The 24,972-nt window shown below is 39.1% G+C and overlaps 1 protein-coding gene across 1 annotated transcript in view; it reads left to right on the forward strand.

Annotated features, from left to right (window-relative positions):
* The window catches only part of LOC120913770 (vascular endothelial growth factor receptor kdr-like), a 239,058-nt gene that overhangs the window by 161,055 nt on the left and 53,031 nt on the right, over positions 1-24,972 (forward strand). Inside the window, exons 11-17 of the mRNA XM_040323969.1 lie at positions 2,393-2,504; positions 3,362-3,473; positions 13,264-13,554; positions 15,714-15,860; positions 17,810-17,938; positions 19,127-19,233; positions 23,383-23,518. Coding sequence (XP_040179903.1) covers positions 2,393-2,504; positions 3,362-3,473; positions 13,264-13,554; positions 15,714-15,860; positions 17,810-17,938; positions 19,127-19,233; positions 23,383-23,518 — 1,034 coding nt within the window. The remainder of the gene's footprint in view (positions 1-2,392; positions 2,505-3,361; positions 3,474-13,263; positions 13,555-15,713; positions 15,861-17,809; positions 17,939-19,126; positions 19,234-23,382; positions 23,519-24,972) is intronic.

Consider the following 24,972-nt stretch of genomic DNA (forward strand, 5'->3'; position numbering starts at 1 on the left):
TTTAAAAAAAATAAGGATAAAAACGATTGACAATGTAAACTGCCCTACTGACACTAATCTCTGCCCTACTGACACGCTCCATTGCTCTGCTGACACCGTCAGTATATACACACATGTAAATTTGTTTGAGCTTTGGGGTGCACCCCCTAATGCAATAGGCTCTGCACACCTATGATGTGGACAAAGTGCTTCACCATGTTGATAGCATGTGACCTGGTATGGTTCAGGGGGGTGCATATCCGTCTGATTCTTTCCGGGCCAATCAGTCTGATAAGGGCAGAAAATGCAATCCTCCTTTATTAAAATCATTCTAACTAAAACAACTTACAAAATCCTTGTATAGTCCTGATTTTCACTTTAATAGGCCATATGGACTTCTCCATCAGTTCAGTTTTTCAAATCCATCCTTAACCACTTTAGCTCCGGAAAGATTTGCCCCCTTAAAGTGGTTGTAAACCCTTAAAAAAAATAAACCTGCAAGACAAAGACATAATGAGCTAGTATGCATACATAATCAGTGAAACCATTGGGAGATTTCTTGTTAATTCAGTCTCTGGTGACAACTTAAAATTTGAGATTTTTTTTCACTTTCACGTTTAGTGATTACAGCTAACAGGACAAATAGAGAAAATTAATCTTCCTAATAGGTGCACAGACAGCAATATAAACCTGGCAAGTGCTCTATTTCCTCTCTGCTACATCCAAAACTTTTGCCTTTAGTTAAACTTTATTCTCTTTTCCACTATTTCACAGTATAATAATATCTTGTATTTAATATTGTATATGTTTTACAATGAAATTATATGTTTTCATACATTTAATTGCTATGAACCTGTCATCTGTGATGATAATAATAATAAAAAAAATAATATTAATAATTACTATTACTACGATTGTTATATTATTATTTACAAATTTCCAGGAAAATTGGACTGTAATTCCAGCACAAGCTCTGCATATCACACAGATAATACATGTAAAATATGATCATTTATTTTAAACATAGAATGATTAAACTGTACATTATGATTATTATTATTTCCAGGGTAGCGTGAAAAGGCTAAACATGGATTTTTAATTATAAACAAATGGTCATACCTTACAATAGAAAGAAAACAGAAATGATACTTTAACCACTAGAAATCCGCGCTATAGTCAAATGACGGCTATAGCGCAGGCCTGAAAATCCATGAGGACATCAATAGACGTCCTCTCCTTTGCACGCGCAACGCGCTCCCCCTGCAGGGCAGGGCTCGTGCGGCGAGCGCTGTGATCACCAAGTCACTGAGACTTGGTGGATCACAGATCCATGTAAGGGACTGGTCCGGCCCCTTACCACGTGATCAGTTGTCAGCCAAAGACAGCTGATCACATGATGTAAACAAAGGATCGGTAATAAAAAAATTCTCCTCAGTGGTTGTTTACAATGGACATCGGTCCCGAAGAGGAAGGGGGACCATCAGTCTCATCAGTGCCCATAAAAACCGCCTGCCAGTGCCACCTGCCATTGCCACCTGCCAGTGCCCACAGTGCCACCTATTAATGCCCACAGTGCCACCTATCAATGCCCACAGTGCCACCTATCAATTCCCACCTGTGATGCCAATCAGTGCCACCTAGTAATGCTGCCTATCAGTGTAACCAATCAGTGCCCATTATTTCCACTCATCAGTTCCCATCACTGCCACCTATCAGTTCCCATCACTGCCACCTATCAGTGCCCATCACTTCCACCTATCAGTGCCCATCACTGCCAGCTATCAGTGCCACCTATCAATGCCACCTATTGGTGCCACTTCTCAGTGCCCACCAGTGCCACCTATCAATGCCCTTCAGTGCCACCCATCAGTGCCACCTCTCAGTGCCGCCTATCGGTGCCCACCAGTGCCATCTATCAGTGCCCACCAGTGCCGCCTTATTGGTGCCATCATTGCATTCCATCAGTGCCCATCAATGCAGCCCATCAGTGCCCATCAATGCAGCCCATCAGTGCAGTCCATCAGTGCCCATCAGTACAGCCTCATCAGTTGACCATCAGTACAGCCTCATCAATGAAGGAGAACAATTACCCGTTTGCAAAATGTTATAACAAAATATAAAAAATATATAATATATTTTTTTAAATCTGTGTTTTTATTTATTTTTTAACAAAAATAAAAACCGCAGAGGTGATCAAATACCGCTAAATGAAAGCTCTATTTGTGGAAAAAAATTATAAAAATTTCATTTGGGTACAGTGTTACATGACCGCGCAATTGTCATTCAAAGACAGGAGGGGGGTTTAAGTGCCTAGTAAGCAAGTGGTTAAGTGAATAGACTGAGAAATAAATGTGCACATGTAAGTCTCAGTGACATTCTATAGTCCCTCAAAATCTTATCCTTTTTATATAAGGTGTGACATGGATTCCAATATTGAACGGATACGTCTTTTAGACCATAACACGGACAATTACACAACTCCATCTGTTGAGGAAATCAGCATGCCATCTGAAGACAAAAACAAAGTAAGTGCATATTTGAAACAATAGTTTTTCTCCTATTCTTTTATTAGTCACTCTGAAAAGTCCTGATGCATAGAAAATTAGTACTAGAAACTGGTTTGTTGATCAACTGGATGGGGAAAGAAGAGGAATTTTGTGATGGGGTTAAACTAGTTATATAATATTAATAGTCATGTTTGAAACAAAGGCAGAATTTCTTTAACATTATCCTAACAAAAATGTGTTTATCCATCTTGGGAAGCAAAGTCGTTTATACCATCAAAAGTAAAACAAATCTACAATGTGTTCTGTTTATAAATGCACTAGAATTATGTTTCTGGTACAAATCATGAAATTATTTTGAGGCTGTAAATACCAAAATAAAATTAAAGTTTACATATGAACAAAGTAAAATGAGCAAAAATAGCTACAGGAAGAAGAAGGTAAAGGAATTAATTTAACATAATTAGGGTTAACTGAAGGCTAATAAGTTCATCAAATGTGTTTAAAAGAAATAATATTTATATTTCTGTTCTTGGGTCTTATCACATGCTTTGGCCATTTTAAAGGGGTTGTTGCTCTCACTTGTAGGATTTTGTATAAATATTATTGAAAAAAAACAAACAAAGGTGCTGCAAATAAGAATAAGAACACCTAAAACTCAGAGGTAGACAGGAAAAGAGCCTGGAACTGTGGCAATGTCTCTCACTTTTGAAGTATCCAAGATTAAATAAACCAAGGGAAGACTTAACCAAACAGAATCCATCTGTATTTAAAATACCACTTTAGGTGGACTGATACTTCAATTGCTGTAAAGGATAATCGCCTATAATATTGCCTACTTCAGTCTGGCTAATCGAAAAATTCTTTCTATTTTGCAGGTCGTAAGCACCCTGACTGTTCTACCTTATAACAATCAGTCTGGTATCTTTTTCTGCATGGCTTCCAATAAGCTTGGCATGGATGAAAGAAGCATGCACTACATCCTTTCAGGTATTGTTTTATTGCCTTTCCTCAACTACCATTTACCATTGATTAAAAAAAAAACAAGTGGTGAGTGGGTTATTAACTTGTGTTTATCAAAAGGAGGAGGAGCTGTTTCCTTCAAAAGATAAGATCCTGTGTCAGTTTTTAGTGTCCATTGTGTTCCTGTTGAAGAGTTAACCACCTTTTCTCGGTGACACCCTAATGCCGCGTACACACCATCACTTTATGTGATGAAAAAAAATGACGTTTTTAAAAACGTCACTTTAATTGACTGTGTGTGGGGGAAAACGTCGTTTTATGTCTTGTAAAAAACGACCAAAAAAAAATTGAAGCATGCTTCAATTTTATGTGTCGTTTTTCAAAAGTGCACTTTTTACTTCACAGAAATTGACCGTGTGTAGCAAAAAACGTCGTTTTCTAAGACGTTTTTTCATCCACGCATGCCCAGAAGCTACTTATGAAGCAAGCTTCAATGGTAAAACGTGGTGGAACGTAACCTCACTTTGCAAGATCATTGTGAGAAAACGATGGTGTGTAGGCAACTTCGTCTTTGAAAATTGAAGTTTCAAAAACGTCATTTTTTACTTCACAGAAAGTGTCGTTTTTTTTCATCACATAAAGTGATGGTGTGTACGGGGCATAAGTTATAAGATATGACAAGGTTTTACTAGGACAGGAGAATAGAAATTTGTCCAACAAGGTCATGAAACTTAATCACTTTCCAAGCTTTATGCAAAACTAAACAGAATGTTTCTTCAGAATAACAAAAGGTAGGACTATGCAACAAAGTTTGGTAAAATCCCTGCAATGTACATTGATCACCCAAAGGGGAATATATTTCTCAACAAAGTGGAGTTACTCTTTAATGCTGGGCTTAATATTTTTTTTATCTTATTAGCTGGCAAAAACTTTTTTTTTTCATGTCAGTATATTACTGGGGATTTAAACGTGCCATAAACAACTATAAAAATAATTGTTTATTTTTTTGTTTATAATTATCTATTTTTTCATTTAAAATTTTAAGATGGTTGAATTCAATGCAAGCAGCTAACTACACAATTAAATCACGTAGATGAGAACTGTTATACCTGCCAAATGATTTGTAATTCTATGAGTTCAGTTACACAGAAAAGTCAAATCCTTGACTTTCACTTCAATAGCAGCAAAGCTTTATCAATCACACTACTCAAACATTCCCAAACCTGCTAATTGGACAATAAAGGAGCGTCAGCATGTTGATGAGGGCATCCTTCTGTTAGCTTGTGTCCTGTCCGTATGTATGCACTACAAAAGTGATTCTCTTTCCTACTCAAGTGTTGCTTGATGGATTAATATAGAAGATTGAAGACATATTGATACAATTTTTTTTAACAATAAATATTGTATGTGTGTTAATTATATCTCAAGGAGTTTAGCTTAACCTCCCTGGCGGTATGATTATTTCAGATTTTAGGTGCTGAAAGCGGTACCATTATTTTGCATGGAAATTTGGCGTTTTACATTGTAGGCCTGTAATTCTTAGGAATAACTCACTTAAATCTGTCCAAACAAGAGTCTAGTGGACATCCCGGGTATGATAACGTTTGAAAAACAAAATCATAAATTATAATATAATAAATAACTATAAATAATTATAACAAATAATAATGTAATTATAATAAAAATTATTTAATAATGTAATCAAAAACACTGAAATTTGCTCAGTTGCAGAATTGTCGCTGTCATTATTTTTATTGTTTGATGACGAATTTCCCCACAAATCGCTATCGCTCAATTCTGCAAGTGATTCTAATTTATTATCGCTGTTTTCTAGCTGGTCTAAAACCACTTTTGACATACAGGGACACTTTTTGGTTGCTATGGACAATCTACAGTTTGCAGGCAGAAAGAACAGTTTTTATTATATAAAAGTGCATGCAGGACACTGGGCAGACCACTAGGGACAAAGGGTGTGTGTATTTTTTCATACAGTACTGTAATCTATAAGATTACAGTATACTGTATGTATTGTGTTTATTTACTTTTTTAAATTTGGCGCCGATCTCCGCCCCTGTGCGTCATAACGTCACAGGGAACGGAGTTCGGCGGGACACAGGCACTGTGTGAATCGAGCGAGGACACCGCTCGATCACACAGCATAGAGGCATTCCCTGCCTGTGGACACTGCGAGGCGATCCCGAGTCTGGCTCGGGGTTACCGCTTTTGGTTCTGAAATCCCACCCCAAGCCAGACTCGGGAATACCGCCAGGGGGGTTAAAGTGAATGTCATGACAAAATAAAAAAAAACATGTATTGTGTACATATCCATATAATACATACACATTTATCCATGTTTTATTCCATTAAAGACAGTGAAAGTACAGAAAGACCTGTTGATCTGTGAGAAATGTGCTTATCTTCTACAGTGCCTTGAAAAAGTATTTGTATCCCGTGAAATTTTACACATTTTGTCATGTTACAACCAAAAACGTAAATGTATTTTAATGGGATTTTTTTTGTGATAGACCACCACAAAGTGGCACATCATTTGTGAATTAGAAGGGAAATGATAAATGTTTTTCAAAATTCATTACAAATAAATATCTAAAAAGTGTGGCGTGCATTTGTATATTCAGCCCCCTTTACTCTGATACCCCTAACTAAAATCTAGTGGAACCAATTGCAATCAAAAGTCATCTAATTAGTAAATAGCGTCCACCTGAGTGTAATTTAATCTCAGTAAATACATTTACATTTTTGGTTGAAACATGACAAGATCTGGAACATTTCAAGGGGTGTGAATACTTTTTCAAGGCACTATAATTTCCCATGGTGGTCTGACATACAGAATTTTTGTGGACAGAGTGTTGTCAGCCCTGCCCATTGCTTTTTGCTAAACTTCAACTCCCACTATCTTCTTACCCATAGTATAGGGAATAATTGATCTGTAGTCCAAGATAAGAACAAGGAGGGATAAATATCAAACTGATATAACAAAATGCTTATTATAAAAAAATACTTGAAGAGAACAAGAAAGAGAAGTACATTGTTTGGGTTGATATAAACTGTAAGGCCTCGTACACACGACCAAGAAACTCGACGAGCGAAACACATTGTTTTGCTCGTCGAGTTCCTTGTGAAGCCGTCGAGAAACTCGACAAGCCAATTTTCTCCATTCTCGTCAAGGAAATAGAGAACATGCTTTCTTTTTGGCTTGTCGAGTTTCTCGACAGTTTTCTCAACGAAAATGTACACAAGGCCGGTTTCCTCGGCAAAAAAATATCTCCCACAAGTTTCCTGCTGGTTTTTGCCGAGAAACTCGGTCGTGTGTAAGAGGCCTTACAGGGCCGATCCTGGGGTCACAGGCGCCTGGGTGCAGAAATATTTCTGGCGCCCCCACATGGGCGTCGTCATGTTACTAACTCATCCCCTTTACGAATGTTTCTATGGCAACGACTCAACCACAGAGATGCTCCCCCATGAAGTCTTCATTAACCTGGGATCCTTACATGATCTCTTAACAATAAACAAAATACAGGAAGAGGACACAGAGAGGGCTTCTGTGAGAGAGTCTGTTAGATGTTTGGTGCCCCCACCTCTGCAGGCGCCTGGGTGCAATGCACCCTGTGCACCCTGCCTAGGATCGGCCCTGAGGCCTTAGATACATAGATGGATAGATAGTAAATGACAACTATTTGCATCAAGTGTATTAACTGCTAGTAATACAATTATTTGGATGATTATTAAAAAACAAGTTAATTATTTTTCCTCAGACAAAATACAGGGGTATTTAAACTAAAACTCTAAATGCAGAGTTTAGTTTACTTTGGATAGGATTGCACCTTATGTCTGCAGTTTTGCTGATCCATGTTATTACCCTTCTTATGTATACAGTCCAACCTTAAATGCTGTAATGAATAACACGTTTTCTCCTTTGGTTTCCAAATAACCAGACATTTCTGTTCTTCTGTCTTATTTCACAACAGCAACTCCGATATATTTCACTTTTATGGCTTGTAGTGAGTAATCCTTTTAAACAGACAGGTTAAATTATCCTTTTTAATGTCCCTGTGTTCATTGGATAGCTAGGAGTCTGCCTGTGTTCTGTAGGATTCTCCTTGCAGCTGTTTACTGATTTAATTGTCTCACATAAATATGTACAGTATATATTTACACAGTTGACCAGTATGAACATGTATTGCAAATTACTGTATGGTAACTAAGAATCCCCATTCTATAATAAAGAGTTTTCTATAGAAAAGGGTTAATTAGTGGCAACACCTCCTTAAGCCTCGTACACACGACGGGCGAAACACATCATTTTCCTCGTCGAGTTCCTTGTTACGCTGTCGAGGAACTCGACAAGGCAAGTTTCTCCATTCTCGTCGAGGAAAAAGAAGACATGCTCTCTTTTTGGCTCGACGGGATCCTCGACAGTTTCCTCGTCGAAAAATATATACACGACCGGTTTCCTCTGCAAAAAAAAATCCCAGCAAGTTTCTTGCTGGTTTTTGCCGAGAAACTCGGTTGTGTGTACGAGGCCTTAGTATCTCTTGTGTTGTATATATGAAGCAATTTAAGATCTGGACACTCGTGTCTCCATTTCTACTGCATGATGTTGGTTGGTAACTAGAGGGCAGGGATGCCTGAAGCTGCTATATTACTGGTTATGCATTTATGCTTAGTGTATGCATTCAACTGATGGCTTTTAACCCTCTAAACCAGTGGTTCTCAACCTTTCTAGTGCCGAGACCCCTTGATAAAATTTCCCAAGTTGTGGTGACCCCTAACAATAAAATTATTTTCATAGCGTGGGTTGTCAGCACCCAAGGCAAGGCAAGTAATTTGCACCCCTAACGGACTTTTAGCGCCCCCTGAGTCCCTTCCACTCCACATTTTAGGATGTACCACACTCTTTGTTCTCCTTTCTTTGCCTTTTATCTCTCTCTATCCTAATTTCTTGCTTTTTCCCCCATCCCTCTTTCTAGCCATCTTTCTTGTTCTTTCTCTCCCCTTTTCTTTGTTCCTCCCCCTCTATTCTCTATTTTTATTCTTTCTCTTATTCCTTGTTGAGGGGGTGGGGGGAATGGGAAGAGTAGCAGTGCTGGGGGAGTCCTGATCATCCCATTTAGGTGTTCTTGATCAAATCTGCTGATCTGAGAACTGTAGTGGGGACTTTTAATGGCAAATATAATCACAGGCAATGTTACTCACTGTGTCTCTGGCTTTGTGGTGTCTCGCAGCAGTGACCCCTATGCTGAAATCAGGAGATAGGGTTTCCTCCAGCCCCTCCCACTTCACATTCCTCACCAGTCAGCTGACCTCTAGTCTCCGCCCCATCCATGCCGTGAACTGGGCAGCTGCAAATAGGCTTAGTGGGCGGCCGTGATAAGGCTGCGAGAGTGGTGCGCGCTTCAGGAACAGCTTCAGGAACAGCTTCAGGAACAGCCCTGGCAAATCGTAATTCGACCCCCGAGGGAGTCCCGACCCCCAGGTTGAGAACCACTGCTCTAAACCCTGCTGGTGCGAGGCTAAGGGGTTAAAAAAGGGCAGCGAAGAGGCGATATAACACCTTCTCACCTCTTGTTGAAGAGCAATCCAAATGCAAAGAAATTAAAATGAAAGCTGGAATCTAATTGGTTGTCATGCACAGCTACTCCAAATTCTGTTTACCCCAATATTAGTCAATGTCCCTCACATTCTTTGTGTCTTAGTGGCGGTGGCTGAGTGACACTGAGGGGTTGATTAACTAAAGGTAAATGGACTGTCAACTGTGCAAGGAAAATTGCACTTTGCTGGGGCATTTTCCCCTGGTTTTAGTGAATGAAGTGAAGCTCTGCTGACTTCCATCATCTAATCATGTGCAAGCAAAAATACTGGTTTATTATTGTGCAAGGACTAGAAGCAGATGAGTAAGACCCCAAAAGCAGCAGATACAGGATAGAGAGGAAGAATGGAAAAGTTGGATTGTGAAAAGATGGAGGGGGAAAAAATCAGTCAATAACATGAATATGAATAATAAGCATTCCTCAGGAAAGGACCCATTCTTCAAGGCCCAACTAGGGCTTTAGCCCCATGGATTTAGTATTCATCCTTTTATGAGTGCCGTCATTTTTTGTTAATTCACCCTTTAAATAACTGGATGTTTTTATTTTGTTTTAGGGCTTATTTACAATTGTGGTTGTAGGGGGCCAAACTGCCTGTTTGGCCCAACTGGCTCCCTTTAAAATGCAAATACAGCCAAGGGGGTTGTACACAAGCCACAGCAAAAATTATACCCTCTGTCACATTCGGCAAGCAGTTCCGCCATCAACCCATTCAAGCGAATAAAGGGCGCACTGTAACCTCCCTGAAACTGCTTGTAATGCACATGGGTGATCCACCGCGGAGCGGCAAAGGCTGACAATTTCCTATGGTGGGCTTATTTCTGCTACTTACAGGATCAATCAAAATTCTTTAATATCCAGACATCCCAAGTGTTACAAACAGACAGGAAGGGACACCTGGGATAAAGTTCAAAGGAACATTCATTTTACTGTAATGTTTTGTAGAAACTACAAATGGTAGAAATGCTAGCTGCTTAGAGATCATATTTGTTTAGACTGCCTTGCTATACCTTATTATTAATTTCATTGTAGCTTTCACTCGACTACAGTGATCATGTGAGTCCTCAGGGACCTCGGAGTCCTCTATCTGCTGTGTAGACAGCTATAATGGTAGCTTTGGAACTAAAGTCCCACTACTTGAGAACTTTTTTGAGGATTGGAAGATTATTTAGGGATGATAAGATGGATTACTATTGAAATGTGGGAACATTTTTGATAAATGAAGCAAAAAGAATAGCTGTCCTCAAATTCCTTAGAACATCTGGCAAGTTGAAGTGATGCCTTCACAGGAGAGACATGGAGGTTTTGATTCATGGTGACACTTAAATGATGGTAAATGAAATCAGTTTAACTTCATAGATTAAGATAAAATAGTAGGTTCTGTAGCAGCAGATCACTAGCTTTTGAAGGCAGATATGATCTCACTTAGGTCCTGGGTATATGTGCTTTGCTGGATCGCATTAAGAGACGGGTCAGGCAAATTCTTGGAATTGTAAACATGTTAATCTTATTGACTCATTCCTGGACATTTCCATAAAGTGCAAAGCACTTGTCCAATGTGATTTTAGTTTTGTTGTATGCTTCCTTCTGAGGACAGTGAAATTCCTACCTCCTGGCCAACAATAAAGAATAGACATATCATGGTAATAGGTTCCAGGCGGCAGTAGCTATGTTGTAGTTGTCTCCATATGGTTCACAGGTACAAAGGTCGGTATGTGATTTGCACGCATCACAGATTCAGTGGCTGGGATTGCTAAGAAAAGAAATATCTAAGACATGTCAAACTAAACCTGTGTGAGTGGCAATGATATATTTTTGCTGCATGAAAATTGTTTATATACGGAAGAATAATAATCTGTGTGCAAAGTTGTGTGTCGGCCAAGTTCTTTCAGTCTAAGTCAATGTTATTATACCCTGTGGATTATCATTGTTTATCATAGATGTAAAGACAAATAATGATACAATCTTCCACATTTACTACATTATAACATTGTCTGTGTGTTTTACATTATTATACATGTATAATAAATAATAATTGATATAGCAACAACAGTTTGCAAAGCATTTTAAAAAAAAGAAAAGGAGATTGTAAGACAGTACAGTTATAATTTCATTCAATACAAGAGGGTTTAGAGGACCCTGCTTGTGAGAGCTAATTATCTAAAAGGGAAGGGGAAATGGTACAAAAGGTAGCAACTGTGAGGGATGGGCTGATGGAGAGGCAGTGTGGGCTTCCCTGAAGAGATGAGTTTTCTTGCAGTACATGTGTTGACAAGAAACATACTGAAATGAGAAGAGAGCAGAGTGAGGAAGACATTATCTGCTTTTCCCTTCACAGTGCAATCACAAGCTGGAATGGGTCCAGGATGACCTGAGCTGTGAGGAAGTGATTAAAATGATGTTGGCCATCAGACTGAGGACATCTAGTGGCAGAAAGAAGTACTGTGGGGGAAAATCTAGATTATTAATTATTCCAGCAAAACTCATCTTTTAATGGGCTATTCATTATTGATTGGAGTTATTTAAAGGTGCACCCCAGACAAAAGTCTCAGTTTAAATACATACTGTATATGAAAAGTGTTTTACTTGTTGAAAGATTTGTCGCCCTCTTTAGCCAGTCTTGTCATTTATGCCACCCTGCCACAATGCACTCAATCGGGTGAGTGTCACACTTATTTTTTGGTATGGTAAAACAGTATTTTACGTCACTTCTCCTCCTACAGGCTAGTGACTGAACAAAGAATCAACATTTTTACATAGCTCCCAACTGTCCCTGATTTCGAGGGACTGTCCCTGATGTGTCCCTCTGTCCCTCATTCTTCCTCACGTGTCCCTAATGTTGGTCTGATCTATATAGATGAATATAAAATGCACTTTTTATCTATCAAAATCTATTCCAAAAGCCAATATAAAGTAATAGTAGTGGGAAAAAAAGCACTTGTGGGTTTAACCAATGTTTTTTTTTTGTACAATTTTCCTTTAGGGGGTGTGGCAGGGGTGTGTCCTATGCCTGAATACGTTTGCAGATAGGTGTCCCTCATTCCCATCTCAAAAGTTGGGAGGTGTGTTATTATTACCAGTGTTTAAATAGCACAGAAGTGATCCAAAAGGCAGAAAGACATCCAGAAAGTATTAAAGTGATCTTCCTGGTGTGACTCACAAGAGTGACTGGACAGAATTACAAAGACTTTGCTAGAAAATAAACACTAGAGATACACATTCTTTAAAGTGATATAAAAGCTTGGTTTAAAAAAATAAAAATAAAAATAAGAAACATGTTATACTTACCTGCTGTGTGCAGTAGTTTTGCACAGAGCAGCCCAGATCCTCTCCTTTTCGGGGCTCCCCCAAAACTCCTAGCTCCTCCCCCTCAAGCAGTGCCCACAGAAAAAATCAGATTCCCTGGGGGCACTGCTGCATGCTCACTCTTGAGCCGCTGCTCTATACCATAAGATACCCAGAGCCGTGTCTTGGCCCCTTCCCCTGCTCTCTCCTCATTGGCTCACTGGCTGTGATTGACAGCAATGGGAGCCAATAGATGGCCACTGCTGTCTCAGCTAATGAGGACAGGGAGTCCCGGGACAGCCGAGTCTCTTGTGCACATCGCTGGATCGAGAGAGCTCAGGTGGGTATTAGGGGGGCTGTAGGGGGAGTAGCACACGGAAGATTTTTTACCTTCATGCATAGATACCTGAAAAACTTTAGATACCTGAAAAACTTTAGTTTATGATAATATGATTGCAGACAAAACATTTCTGTGATTTATAAGGTTGTCTACCTTAGTGCATGTCTAATATTTTGGCTTGATTGTTGTCTTTTATTCTGGATTATACTTGCGCAATTGCCTGACTCTTGGCTTCCCGTTTTAAGGTAAAAACCACAATTATTTTATTGTGTGAACAGTTCACCACAGAACACCTCGACATGTAAAAGGAAAAGTGCAGCATGGGTTCAGAACCCTATAATCTATGTACAACCACAATGTTTACTTGCTATTCCGTAAGGCAAGGAAAGGCTTCCTCAGTGCATTTTCTGCACCATTTGAACTTCCCATCTCATTGGATAACATCTAATTTTAACACATGCTGAGATGAACCCTCGCTCAATTAGCAACACCCTTCACGTACAGTTTATTGCTCAAAATTATGTACATTCCTGAAAGAGATATTATTTGTGCAGATAATATACTAATTGTGTATTTTTTCTTGCAGAGGTGAAGACAGGAGTGATGACAGAAGAAAAGGAATCTGTTTTAGAAGGGAGCGATGTTACACTTGTCTGCAAAGCAGAAAAATATCTGTTTTCAAACTTGGTATGGTGGTATCCTTCCGAAGAAGCAGTGCCTTCCGTCCTCACCGAAAACCACCTCAGAGAACACACCACCTTTTTTTCATTTACTATTAAAAATGTGACAAAAGAGCAGGCTGGAATATATAACTGTTCAGCAGAGAATCGATACACCAAGGAGGTGTTGCAACGCTCAACTCAACTCATAGTCCAAGGTGGGTAATAGTTTTGCTATAATTATATAGAAATGTGATTTAATTCTACATACAAAGTGATGGATACAGTACAGTGCAGGCAGGGGTAAGTAGAGTACATATGTATACATATACAGTATCTATCGATCTGTCTATATATAATATATTATTATATATATGCACTCACCGGCTACTTTATTAGGTACACCTTGCTAGTACTGGATTGGACCCACTTTTGTCTTCAGAACTGCCTTATTTCTTTGTGGCATAAATTCAACAAGGTTTTGAAAACATTCCTTTAGAGATTTTGGTCAATATTGACATGATCGCATCATGCAGTTGCTGCAGATTTGTTGGCTGTGCATCCATGATGCGAATCTCCCGTTCCAGCACAACCCAAAGGTGCTCTATTGGATTGAGATCTGGTGACTGTGGAGGCCATTGGAGTACAGTGACCTCATTGTCATGTTCAAGAAACCAGTTTGAGATGTTTTGAGCTTTGTGACATGGTGGATTACCCTGCTGGAAGTAGCCATCAGAAGATGGGTACACTCTAGTCAAAGGGATAGACATCGTCAGCAACAATACTCAGGTAGGCTGTGGCATTTAAACGATGCTCAATTGGTACTGAGGGGCCCAAAGTATGTCAAGAAACTATCCCCCACACCATTACACCACCATCACCAGCCTGAACCATTGATACAAGGCAGGATGGATCCATGCTTGACGTTGTTTACACCAAATTCTGACCCTACCATCTGAATGTTGCAGCTAAAATCAAGACTCATTAGACCGGGCAATGTTTTTCCAATCTTCTATTGTCTAATTTTGGTGAACCCTTCGCGAATTGTAGCCTCAGGCCTTGTACGCACGACCGAGAAACTCGACGGGTGAAACACATCGTGTTGCTCGTCGAGTTCCTTGTGAAGCCGTCGAGAAACTCCACAAGCCAATTTTCTCGATTCCCGTCAAGGAAATAGAGAACGTGCTCTCTTTTTGGCTCGTCGAGTTTCTCGACAGTTTCCTCGACAAAAATGTACACACAACCGGTTTCCTCGGCAAAAAAATATCTCCCAGCAAGTTTCTTACTGGTGTGTACGAGGCCTCAGTTTCCTGATGTGGTCTTCTGCTGCTGCAGCCCATCTGCTTCAAGGTTCAATGTGTTGTGCATTCAGAGATGGTGTTCTGGTTGTAACGGTTATTTGAGTTACTGTGTGCCTTTCTATCATCATGAACTAGTCTAGTAGTCTGCCCATTCTTCTCTGACCTCTGATCAGCATTTTCGTCCACACAACTGCCATTCACTGGATATTTTCTCTTTTTGGACCATTTATTGAAAAAAATAGAGATTGTTTTGCATGAAAATCCCAGTAGATCAGCAGGTTTTAAATACTCAGACCAGCTGGTCTGACACCAACAACCATGCCACATTCAAAGTCACTTAAATCCTTTTTCTTTCCCATTCTGATGCTCGTTTTGAACTTCAGGAAGTCATCTTCACCACATCTAGATGCCTGACTGCATTGAGTTGCTGCCATGTGATTGGCTGATTAGAAATTTCTGTTACCAAACAATTGAACAGGTGTGCCTAATAAAGTGGTCTGTGAGTGTATATATATAGACAGAATCTGTATTTTACGAACATATCCACCCAAAACACATTCAGAGAGCAATACAGTGTTTCTACAGGAACTATTTGCCTTAGACTCTCTCTTAGTGACATTTTGTAAGGGGCCCTATGAACAAAGCAGGCAGAGGAAAGTGAGAGTCGGAGCTAGTTTACTTCACTCATTCATTTATGTGTTTAAAATTGAGCTTAAGTTGTTGAACTCGGTACACAATAGACATTTGTCTGTGAACACTCTTATGTTTGTAAGTATGTAGAAATGGGTGAAGGAGTTATCTGCCCTTCACATCCGTTCTGTGGATTATTATTTTTTCTGCTCTAGCTGTAGGAATCCCAGGTCAACTGCATTCTGCATAATGCAAAATAGGTGCAGTTCTGCAGAGTGATAACACCTTATCTGCAGCAAATGAGGAATCAGGGTTCAAAGATGTAAGTGGGATAGTAAAATAATATACACACTGTACTTTGCATGTGTCTTCAAGTTTATACAAAATAAGCGTAGGGCTTAATCTAATTCTTTCAATGTTGTTAAATGTTGACTGTTTTATTACAGAAAAACAGGCTCCGTGGGTGATGCAGCCGCTTCAAAATGTAACAGTAAACAGCAGCAGCACATTGGCCCTGGAGTGTAGAGTTGATGGAACTCCCTTGCCTACAATAACCTGGTTCAAGAATGGATATGAGATTCAACCTGCCTCAGGTAGGAGGTGCAGGACCTACCATATACTATGTGAAAGTATTCTAGGCTTTTGCATAACAGGCTGTAGGATGTCCAGTGTAGGGCTTTAAATACGATTGTTTGCTACATAAAAACAACATTTTTACACATAAGATTTAAAATGCATTTCCGTGTTTGTCATTAATTTGAGATAACTACTGTACTTTATATAAGTTTGTATTAACATAAAATAACTGATACAAATATTCGGCTGCTTACCTATTTAAGTGCCTTTTTTGTGCTCACAAATCCTACCCAGCTTTCCTCTGCATTGTTTAAGGTGTGTGTGTGTGTTTGGGGCAGTGGAATAATATTTACCATATTTACCCGGGTCTGCTCTATGCCAGCAGATCTCATTATTAGTTGTAAAGTAGATTTGAACACTCGCTCAAGGCTTGGGTTCTGCATTGTATATTAATGCACCTAAAAAACTGTTGTTCACTTTGTTCCTTATCTTCAGATCTATTTTAAGCAATAGATGCTGCCCATGGAGTACTATGTGTAGATCTGCTCCAAAGATACAACCAGAAAGGAAACTAATATTTTTAAAAAAAAATTAGCTATGCATATGACTGAGAAGACATAGCAAACATATGGTGGGGATCTTCAATTTTGACTGCAAAGTTGGAAATATACTTTAAAGTGGAAGTAAACCCATCCATAAAACAGTTTCATTTAGGCTCTCAACCAAACAGTCAAAAAATCCAATGGCTGGTGTCATAACTGATCACATGTGCCACGCATTGTAGAGTAAACAGAGGCTAAGATGGCAGCTTTCTTGGCTGAAAATGATTGGGGATTTACTTACACTTTTTTTTTTTTTAAAAGGTTTTTATTATCAGCCATATACACGATTACAGGAGATAGCATTTCATAGAAATGACAAGTAATCACATAAGAAAAATAGTCAGAAAATTAAAGGAGATATAAAATTCCCCCACCATACATTTCCATAACCTTCAAAATGACAGAGAACAATCCCAACATGGATTCTTCTAAAGTGCATAGAGCATTTTAACCAACTTAGAACCAGTTATCGTAAATTCGCACTCCGGTCTGAAAGATTCTAAACAGTATAATTAACCATATCCTGTAAAATAGATCCAGAGCACCATGTCCAGCATAGAGCAAAATTAGAAAAAAAAAATAAAAACAACAAAAAACTAGGGCATACAAATAAACATAGAAAACTCCCTCTCATGTGTCGTATGTCGTTGCCTCCCCCGTCCCCACAGTTGTCATCACCATTAGTGCACAATACATCTCATACAGTACATTCAAGATCAACAGACCCTTAAAAGTCTCCAGGGTTAGTATCTACTTTAAGCACAGACACTGTTGTGATGTTTTCAGAGTTAAATCGGAACTTCAGTAATTTTTTCAACTTTCCATCTATTAAATCTTCTGCCCTTGTTTTAACTTTGGAAAGTAAAAAAAATTTTTCTGACAGTAAATACCTTATACAGCCCACTTCCTGTGAATTGTCTGGTAAAAAGACTAGGCTTCTGACATCATGCACAGCTCTCTCACTCTTGTGGGAGTTTCCCAGGAAGAGAGGGGGGATGAGTCATAAGAGGGCCGATGAGAGCTGCTAATGTGCCTCTGTGTATCTGCATAAATCCAGGAAGTGAACAGGCAGCAGCTTCAGCTGCCATCAGTTAAAATGGCTGCAGCCAGACTTAGTGGATTGAGATTTCTGCAGCATATTTGGCAATTACAGAATCACAATATATATATAAAATAATATGCAAAGTGGTTGGAGGGAAGCTTTAGAATGGCAAAGATGTTTTTATTGCAAATTATGTGAGCAGTCTCTCTTTAAGTGTGTATACATTGCAGAATTTGCATTGCTTTGAGTTGCTAGACAATGTGCTATGGCATGAATAGTTAAATACAGTAAATAATTGTGTCCATATTTCTTATTTTCATAGGAATTACTTTGCGTTATAATGAAAACCTAATCATCGAGAGGGTAAAGAAGGATGACGAGGGACTGTATACATGCCGAGCAGTTAATGAAATGGGTCATTCCAACAATTCTGCCTATGTTACTGTTCGAGGTGAACAGTTATCCTTTTATTGCTTTCATATGTTTCCTAATGTTTAACATACAAACCTTATCCTTTGATGTAATGTTGAGTGAGATGTGAATGTGTACCTGGGGGCAACCATATTTTCTAATTGCACACATAGGTTATGTTTTCTCCTTTTGCACTATAATCTCAATGGATGGAGGGGGGAAGGTTAGAACTTCTGTGAGATTATTATTGCTTTTTTGTACCGCATTGTGGAGATAGTTACATAGTTACATAGTTAGTCAGGTTGAAAAAAGACATCCAGTTCAACCATAAAACAAAAACAAAAAATATTGTACAATCCCAATACCCAATTCTATACCCACATTTGATCCAGAGGAAGGCAAAAAAAAAAAACAGCAGAGATTTACCCCTACATTTAAAAAAGAGAGAGAATGCTATGCTGTCACTTAAAAAAATACTTGTAAGTGCACCATTTTTAATATCATCAATAAAATGACAGGGCAACATTTAATTCATTCTTATATATTTTTGTATTGATGTCAGTATTATGGTCACAATCTGTAGGATATTTACAATAAAAAATCTTTAAGAATTTTATCCCTATATTCCTTTTCCCAAAACTTCTCAAAAATAAAGGAAATGTCCCCAGTGAGAACAGAGAGCAGGAAAACTAAATAGAGGTTTTTTCCTTTCCCAAGTCTTTACAGTTAGACGACTGACCAAGGAAAAGAGCAGTTACAGATTGCAACATTAATAATGAAAACAGTTTCTGTGTCCCCATTGGGGAAATTTCCCCTCACATCATGCCCTTATAACACTGTAGCCCAGCCCCACTAACACTATGGCAATGCACCAGTCGCTAAAATGCAGGCCAACTAATAAAGTCAGACCACAGCATGGACTACAAAGAACTACTGTATATGGTTTTAGTATTAAAGGAGAAAATTGAGTACTGTCTATGATACTTTTTAAGTATGAAAGGAAGATGATTGTACCACAACTTGCTTGAAGATAATTTAGCATCTAAGTTGTTGACTCAATATTAGTAGGTACTTGCTATCTATAGTTATCGTTTTGAAAACTACGCTTGGAATACATTTGATTCCCTATCACAGTTATGATGTGGTGTGGTTGAATGATGTATTGTTCATTTAAGTACATGCAGATATATTTTCTTTATGTGAACTTATAATGTGAATTGTATGACAGGTGGAGAGGAGAAGTCCAACATAGAAGTCATCATCCTTGTATGCACAGGAGTGGCAGCAACCTTGTTCTGGTTACTTCTGACTCTTTTCATACGGAAGCTGAAAAAGGTATGATATTTAAATGAGAGAGTACCTCATATGGCATTAAATTTTGAGAACCCCAAGTCGGATAACATGTGAATTGTTTCCCTGTAAGAGCTGTCTTAACTGATCCTACAGAAATCTGATCCTACAGAAATCAGAGATCCGATTTTAGAAAAGGTCCCTGTACTACTTTTGTCTGACTTTAATACGACTTCAATGCCATAGAGTGTAAAAAGTCACATTAAGTTGGACTGAAGTTGTAGGGCAAAGTCGGATCGGAAGTTGCTTGACTTTCATATTAGAGCAGTGTGAACCGTGGCTAAGAAATGATTTTCATGTGTTTCTACACTAAAGTGTACAGACTAGAGTGAGTGCACTCAGGGCCTAATTCAATTTTTATGCCTAGGATCCTATCCATGCAGTGTGTATTTAAATATGTACAGATCAGACACGGGCATCTCAGTGTGCTGTGTTTCTCGACAATGTAGGTCTTGTTCACATATAACGATTACATGCATGTCCTGTGCAAGGCCATATTTTGCCAGTATGGGGATGCACAGGTGTTTGCATCCCTGTTTCAGCAGTCCCATTGTTGTCTATTGGGATGTGTGAATGCGGGTGCATGTCACCAAACTCACCTTGGGTGTTTTCTGGGCTGTACACCCGCACTTGCATAGATGTCATATTGGGAACAGCAGCTGTGTCTGTGCAGATGCTGCAACCCAATACACAACAATGGGACTGCTGGAACATGGATGCACATGGATGCACACAACACCTGTGCCAGCAAAACACAGCCCTATTGGGGGGCACGCATTTAATTGCCCCATGTGAACAAGGCCTTAGGCATGACCTATAAGGCTAAATAGTAGCAAATGAAGAAATTGTAAACTGTGTTGTTCATGAGCTTTGCATTTGTAGAATCTTTATATTAAAGTATAACTAAAAGCAAAACTTTTTTTATAGCTTGGGATAGAATGGAGAGGATTAGAATACCTGTCAGGTTTTTATTGCTGTCTGTGTCCCTTTTATAGTAATTTACCTGATTATCTGATTATTATCTGATTGTCTAGGCTACAGTTCTAATCAAAGGTTAAAGAAAATCCTAAATGTTGGGTTGTCCCCAGAACTGTAGTGGTGGGCAAAACTTTCAAGGGGATAATAGTTCTGGTAAACCTTTTGACTGCCAGGGGTTCCCTCCCTTTGAGGGATTTTTTTTCACCTCCTGTTTTGACTATGGGACAGATGAAGAAAAATCTCCCCAATGGGACACAGATAGCAAAAAAGTGACAGGGGCTATAACTCACTCCTACAGTAACCAAAAACAAAGTTTTTTCCTGCAGTTCTTTTTTAAACACACTTCTGGTTGAGAATATTCTGCCCATGATTTTTTTCAACACGAGAGCAAAGATTCTGAGAAGAGAAATTAGTGGTGGCACAGGTTTTAGTCTCTTCTTTTGCAGTGTATTGTATTCTAAATTCAGTCACAGAGCTACTTCAAATACACACAAGAAATAAATGGATGAGGACTGCTTTACATGGCTAAACATTTCTAATTTTCGACATCCAGGCACCAATGTCAAAGCCGGTCCACAGCCTGACCTCCAGTAAAGTAGTAGCTGCATGGCATAGTCAAGAACAATGGTTTAAGAACACACCGCACCCCCCAGCCTGCTGATTTGCCAAGAATGAGCAGAAGCTGATGAGGCCATCCCTCAGATTACTCTGCTTTCTCCTTCTATTAGTGTTTCATTGTCAGTACATGTACAATTCAACACAGCCCGATTGGCTCAGAGAATTGGTTCCTCTCTTCCAGTCTGAGTGCTGCTGTGCAGGAAGTTACTATAGTAATAGAAGGTTAATATAGAACAAACGCAGGTGATATACTAACTGCATTTAAAAACACACAAGAGTTTACGAAGACATAACATGATCTAAAATAAAAAGAAACAAAATGCCAAGAAAAGTGAATATGACATAAGGAGTGGATTTGTTTGGTTGGATAAAAAGCCCAAAGGAATATTCACCAGTAAACTGCAGCATTTTTATCGCTTTGCTCTTTCTAGTATTTTACCCTGATTTTCTGCTGAGCCACAATAATTCTGATTTACTGGATCCAGAATTAAATTCTGTACTCCTATCTCCACAACAATCACAATAATTAAGTTACACCATGTAAAACCATTTAAAATTGTCAGGGCTTTGGCAGAAGATGTTGCTGCAGATGCCAGCTGGTGGAATGCTGCTCTGGTAAAATGAATATAGCAATTATTTGTTAGAATGGCCTGTCTTCAGGTTAGTTGCAATAAGCAAATAGCTAGTAAAAGGGAATTGAACTCATAGAAAACAGGTATTTGCATTGATGACATGGTGACACACATACTTCCTTACTGTTTTACCTGGCAAAGAGTTGTTTGATTTTGGCCAGCCTTTCTTGTGATGTACACACTCTGGGGTAGATTCAGATAGAAGATACGACGACGTATCTCCAGATACGCCGTCGTATCTCTGAGTCCGGCCGGTCGTATCTATGCGCCTGATTCATAGAATCAGTTACGCATAGATTTCCCTAAGATCCGACCGGCGTAAGTGTTTTACACCGTCTTATCTTAGGCTGCATATTTACGCTGGCCGCTAGGTGGCGCTTCCATAGATTTACGCGAGGAATATGCAAATGAGCTAGATACGCCGATTCAGAAACGTACGTCCGGCCGGTGCATTTTTTTACGTCGTTTACGTTAGGCTTTTTTCGGCGTATAGTTACCCCTGCTATATGAGGCGTATTCCTATGTTAAGTATGGCCGTCGTTCCCGCATCGAGTTTTAAAAATTTTACGTTGTTTGCGTAAGTCGTTCGCGAATAGGGCTGGACGTAATTTACGTTCACGACGAAAGCAATGACGATTTGCGGCGGAATTTCGAGCATGCGCACTGGGATTTTTTCACGAACGGCGCATCACAGTTAATATACATAAAACACGCCCACATTATCCACATTTGAATTAGGCGGGCTTACACCGACACAGATACGTTACGCCGTGACTAAGGGCGCAAGTTGTTTCTGAATACAGAACTTGCGCCCTAAATTATGGCGGCGTAACGTATCTGAGATATGTCACGCCGGGCGGACAGATAGACGATTCTATCTGAATCTACCCCTCTCTCTATGCCTGTCAGTAGTGTCACTATGCTGCTTCCTAGTTTAGAAAGTCAGCTCCCTGTTCAATGGACAGAAGTGGTAGAAGAATAGCTTAGAGCTGAATTCCAAGAATAAAAAAAAATAATTCCCTTTCAGCACTGCAAGGGTTAAACCCTTGTTAGAGCTAACAGGTAGAGCTGTGATGCTTCCTTGCTCTGGCAGACTTTGGGTGCTGACCTTATGTCTCTGATGCTCTTGGTTTTGGATGGGCTCTCACTGTCCTCAAAAACAATGCAGGGCCTTTGGTCTTGCATTGTTTGGGATGACATTAGAGTGTGACCACTGGCCAGATCTCCAAAGAGAAGCAGTTTCAGGGGACTAGTAGCACAATATGGAGGAAGTTTATTGGAGTTAGAAATAAGATAAGTATTGCAGCTTATTCCACTACCACTAGATTAAAGCTTGCCCTACATGTATTAAAATTTGGTTGGTCAATTTCATTTAACCAAGAAGTTAATTGTTTATTTGAATTCTGTCGAAGGGACATGTTGAAATATTGTCCAGTGTCCAACTAGAGAGCATTCCTCCATCATTGTTTGTGTGGATGGAGGAATCTGTTTGTTTTTTATTGCCCACAAAAAAAGAAAATGCGTGTGGCCAGCTTTAGCGAGCATTTAATGGCACCATTGTAAGGGTATTTTTTGGTGCCTGTGGTGGTACTTTATTTGGGAAATACCTGTGTCACCTGCCTATCTGTGGAGAATAAAAAATGTTTATAAATCCCAAGACTGGCTATATAGAATTACAAATCTTTTAGCAGGTTTAACAATAAACATAGTATATACACTATCAAAACACACATGCATATGCACGCACTAGTCATAGAAAATCGGGTTCTATCCTGTCTCTGGGGATTGTCTAGAACTACCTTTTTTAATGTGTTCTGGTTTAAAGTAATGTTTTGCCTAATCTTATTCATAGGGAAATTCCACTGCATTGTATGAGCAGTTTTTACTTAGTGTTTCTTGTTTTCAGCCACATGCATCTGAAATTAAAACAGGCTACCTGTCCATCATAATGGATCCAGATGAAATGCCATTAAATGAGCAATGTGAAAGGTTGCCTTATGACAGCAGCCAGTGGGAATTTCCTCGTGACAGGCTCAGTCTAGGTATGTGGAGTCTGTTTTACCGTTTTCTCCAAAAGTATGTCACTAACTTTCATTAGGAAACCTAATCGTTTGTAATATGCCATTTATGTATTTATTGTAGTAAAACATATTCTTTTAGATTTTTATTTCAAGTGTCAGTTCACATAAAGCAGATTGTTCACTTTTGGGTGGATCCTGGAAAGGCCGAATAATGCACAGGTTTCATTATTACATCATGACTCCTAAAATTAGATCTATACACCCGAGCTCCTGATTCCGACCACCCAACCCAGTTATCAGATGGGAGTCTCACTGTGGCTAATATATTTTGATGCATGAAAAGTAATAATAATGGTAGGAATAATTAAGTCTGGGAGAATTTGTCAAGAGATATAACATAACAGTAAGTTCTTCTACCCAGCAGTGTTCATGTATAACTAAACTATCTGATTTGGCTAGGCAGACTTTTTAAAGGACTGTTTCAGTATGGAATATGAGCCCTACCAATGGTGACTTGTTTATGAAGCTGCAGGACTGCCATCCTTGTCCTTACTTCCTCAATAAGGAACGTAATTAAGCAAAGATAAACGTGGCAGCCATAGGGGTTGATTTACTAAAACTGGAGAGTGCAAAATCTGATGCAGCTGTGCATGGTAGCCAATCAGCTTCTAACTTCAGCTTGTTCAATTAAACCTTGACGAAAAACCTGGAAGCTGATTGTTTTCTATACAGAGATGCACCTGATTTTGCACTCCAGTTTTAGTAAATCAACCTCATAGTATTTGAACCTTGAAAATAAATCAACATTTCCTGCATTTCTGTCCTCTTTGATTCCCTTCTGCCCATGGTCAGAGTTTAAATCTGAAAGCAAAACAATAGGAATTTTATAGATATGGTATTTATCACTTTCACCATTGGGTTAGTTGGGACACAACACTCTTCTGTCACCCATTGATTAGCCTCTGCCACACACCAGCAGATCTGGTACTGGACAGACACCTAGCCAAACATTCTGTTGAGAGTTTATTAAAGCATTTACATTTTTTCCTCTTGCCTGTTTTATTGACACATTACCTATATGATACTGTGCAATGTTACGTAAGGTAATTGCCTACAGAGAAAAGACTAAAACTGCAGAATTAGCTTTTTACTTGCTTAATGATTGATTGTAGCTATGAAATAATGCTGGTATTTTTCAGCATAGACGCATATCTGTATATCTGCATACTACAGCATTGCTGCTGCTTTCACGCCCTTAAATTCTTTAGAGAAATGAAAGAAACACTCTCAGTCAAATGTCAGAATGTTACATTTAAACTCTCTCATGGGTCACAGCCTACCTGCGGAGTCTTCATAATTATTTTCTGCAGCTGGCTGTCATTATTTCTGTTTGTGTTCTTTATTTATATGATTAGTCATGAAAAACTGTCAAAAAGGTCCCATTATTTTAAGCTTCTATATTTCTCAAGGACAAG

The sequence above is a fragment of the Rana temporaria genome, chromosome 9 (genome assembly GCF_905171775.1).
Source record: "Rana temporaria chromosome 9, aRanTem1.1, whole genome shotgun sequence".
Lineage (NCBI taxonomy): Eukaryota > Metazoa > Chordata > Amphibia > Anura > Ranidae > Rana > Rana temporaria.